This window comes from Hipposideros armiger, unplaced genomic scaffold (genome assembly GCF_001890085.2).
Source record: "Hipposideros armiger isolate ML-2016 unplaced genomic scaffold, ASM189008v1 scaffold_354, whole genome shotgun sequence".
In the NCBI taxonomy this organism is placed as follows: Eukaryota; Metazoa; Chordata; class Mammalia; order Chiroptera; family Hipposideridae; genus Hipposideros; species Hipposideros armiger.
In genome coordinates, this window is record NW_017731704.1 from 1,688,622 (window position 1) to 1,690,285 (window position 1,664).

Consider the following 1,664-nt stretch of genomic DNA (forward strand, 5'->3'; position numbering starts at 1 on the left):
GGATATATGCCATCCTGCAACTTTGACATGGCCATTTTCACTAAACATTAATATATATATATATATATATATATATATATATATATATATATAAATTTGAAGCTTTTAAAATACTGAGTAATGTGTGGAATAGATTTCCTCAATACCTTAATCATACGCTCTCTCTGATCCTAAGCCATGATTGCCATTTCTTAGAATCACAGATATGTTAAGGTTCAGGTTATGTGTGTGAGAAGCCAGGGAAAAGGGGGTGGGGGCAGAACTAAGGTCTCAAAGTAACTCAGTGAAGTAATGACAGGACTGTGTGTTCGTATGTTATTGGGTAATAAAAATAAATAAATAAATCAGGGGACTTGCTCTGCCCTCGTGGAAAACGCTGATTTCCGGAGGCTGCGCTCCTTTCCTGCGTAAGCGGCTGTGATGCTGCGGGGGCGGCTGTGATGCTGCAGACTCTGCTATGCGATGGCTGCAGGTCACAATGGTCAGCAAAGCTGAAAGCCGGGCGGCGGTCAGACCCAGGCTGAGTTCAGGAGAGGACGTGCAGGCAGCCATGGGCAGCATGAGGACGCTAGCGAGTCTCAGCGTGCGGAGCAGCCCTGTGTCGCACATGTTCATGAACTCCTCGGGGAAGCTGCAGAAGCAGCTGCGCAAAGGAGAATTTGCTATGTTCAAGCACTCACCCGTGTTTGAGAGCGACTTCATCCAAGTCAGCAGAAAAGGATATTCGATTGACATGCACAACACTGTGCAGATGGTGACTGTGGGCATCACATTCAGCAGCCCCAGTCTCGCGATGCCGGACATCATGCTGCTCGCACGACCAGCTGGCGACCATGAAGTCAGTGCCGGACATGACCAAGACACCAAAGGGAGGGGCCTCAAGTCAGCCAAGAGCAAGCTGGAGCTGACCAGACTGCTTCCTCTGAAGTTTGTGAAGTTATCCATCTTCCATCATGAGAAAAAGCAGCTACGCCTGAAGCTTGCCACTGGCCGCTCTTTCTACCTGCAGCTGTGCCCCTCTGAAGATGGAAAAGAGGACGTGTTTGCACAGTGGGAGGACTTGGTGTTCCTCCTCAGACCACCCGTGGAGGCGTATAGCGGTATGCAGGCTGAGCTGGCCTCCGACATGCTGGACTTACCTGTGTTAGAGAACGAGGACAAGAAGAGCCCAGAAGCCGTGGAGGTCCATGGAGAGGGGCAGCAGGACCAGGTGAGCGTCTGGAGCCTTCCCATGGACATTGAGGTGTCGGAGGCCACCTCTCCTGCTCACGTCGCTTCGGAATGAGTCCAATCACGTGCTCCCGGCACATTCTGCATATTTGCGGACACGGAACCTGTGGTGACCTCAGCACCCGCGGGGCCTGACCAGGGGGCAGCACCAGGGGTGGCAGTGACACCTCTGGGCAGCAGGAGTATGGTGACACGGGGTACAGATACCTCGGAAGGTCCAGGAGCGGGACCCTCTGTCTCAGCCTTGCCCAGACGAGATGACACAGGTGAACGGGGTGGAGGCCGGAGAGCCTCAAAGTCCCAGGCTGAAGCCGTGAAGAAGCGGAAGGACGACGCCCCCACCAGGAGGTCTTCCCATTCAGGCCGGAAGCGGGAGGACAAGTCGCTCCACAGATCCCAGAGAACCATTCGGGGAAAACCCTCGGTGACACCAA

At 53.2% G+C, this 1,664-nt stretch overlaps 1 protein-coding gene across 1 annotated transcript; it reads left to right on the forward strand.

Annotated features, from left to right (window-relative positions):
* Positions 1–478: 478 nt before the first annotated feature.
* LOC109392888 (protein FAM71A-like) lies at positions 479–1,285 on the forward strand. Its single transcript, XM_019661577.1, has one exon. It carries the CDS (start codon positions 479–481, stop codon positions 1,283–1,285), a length of 807 nt encoding a protein of 268 aa, XP_019517122.1.
* Positions 1,286–1,664: the final 379 nt, after the last annotated feature.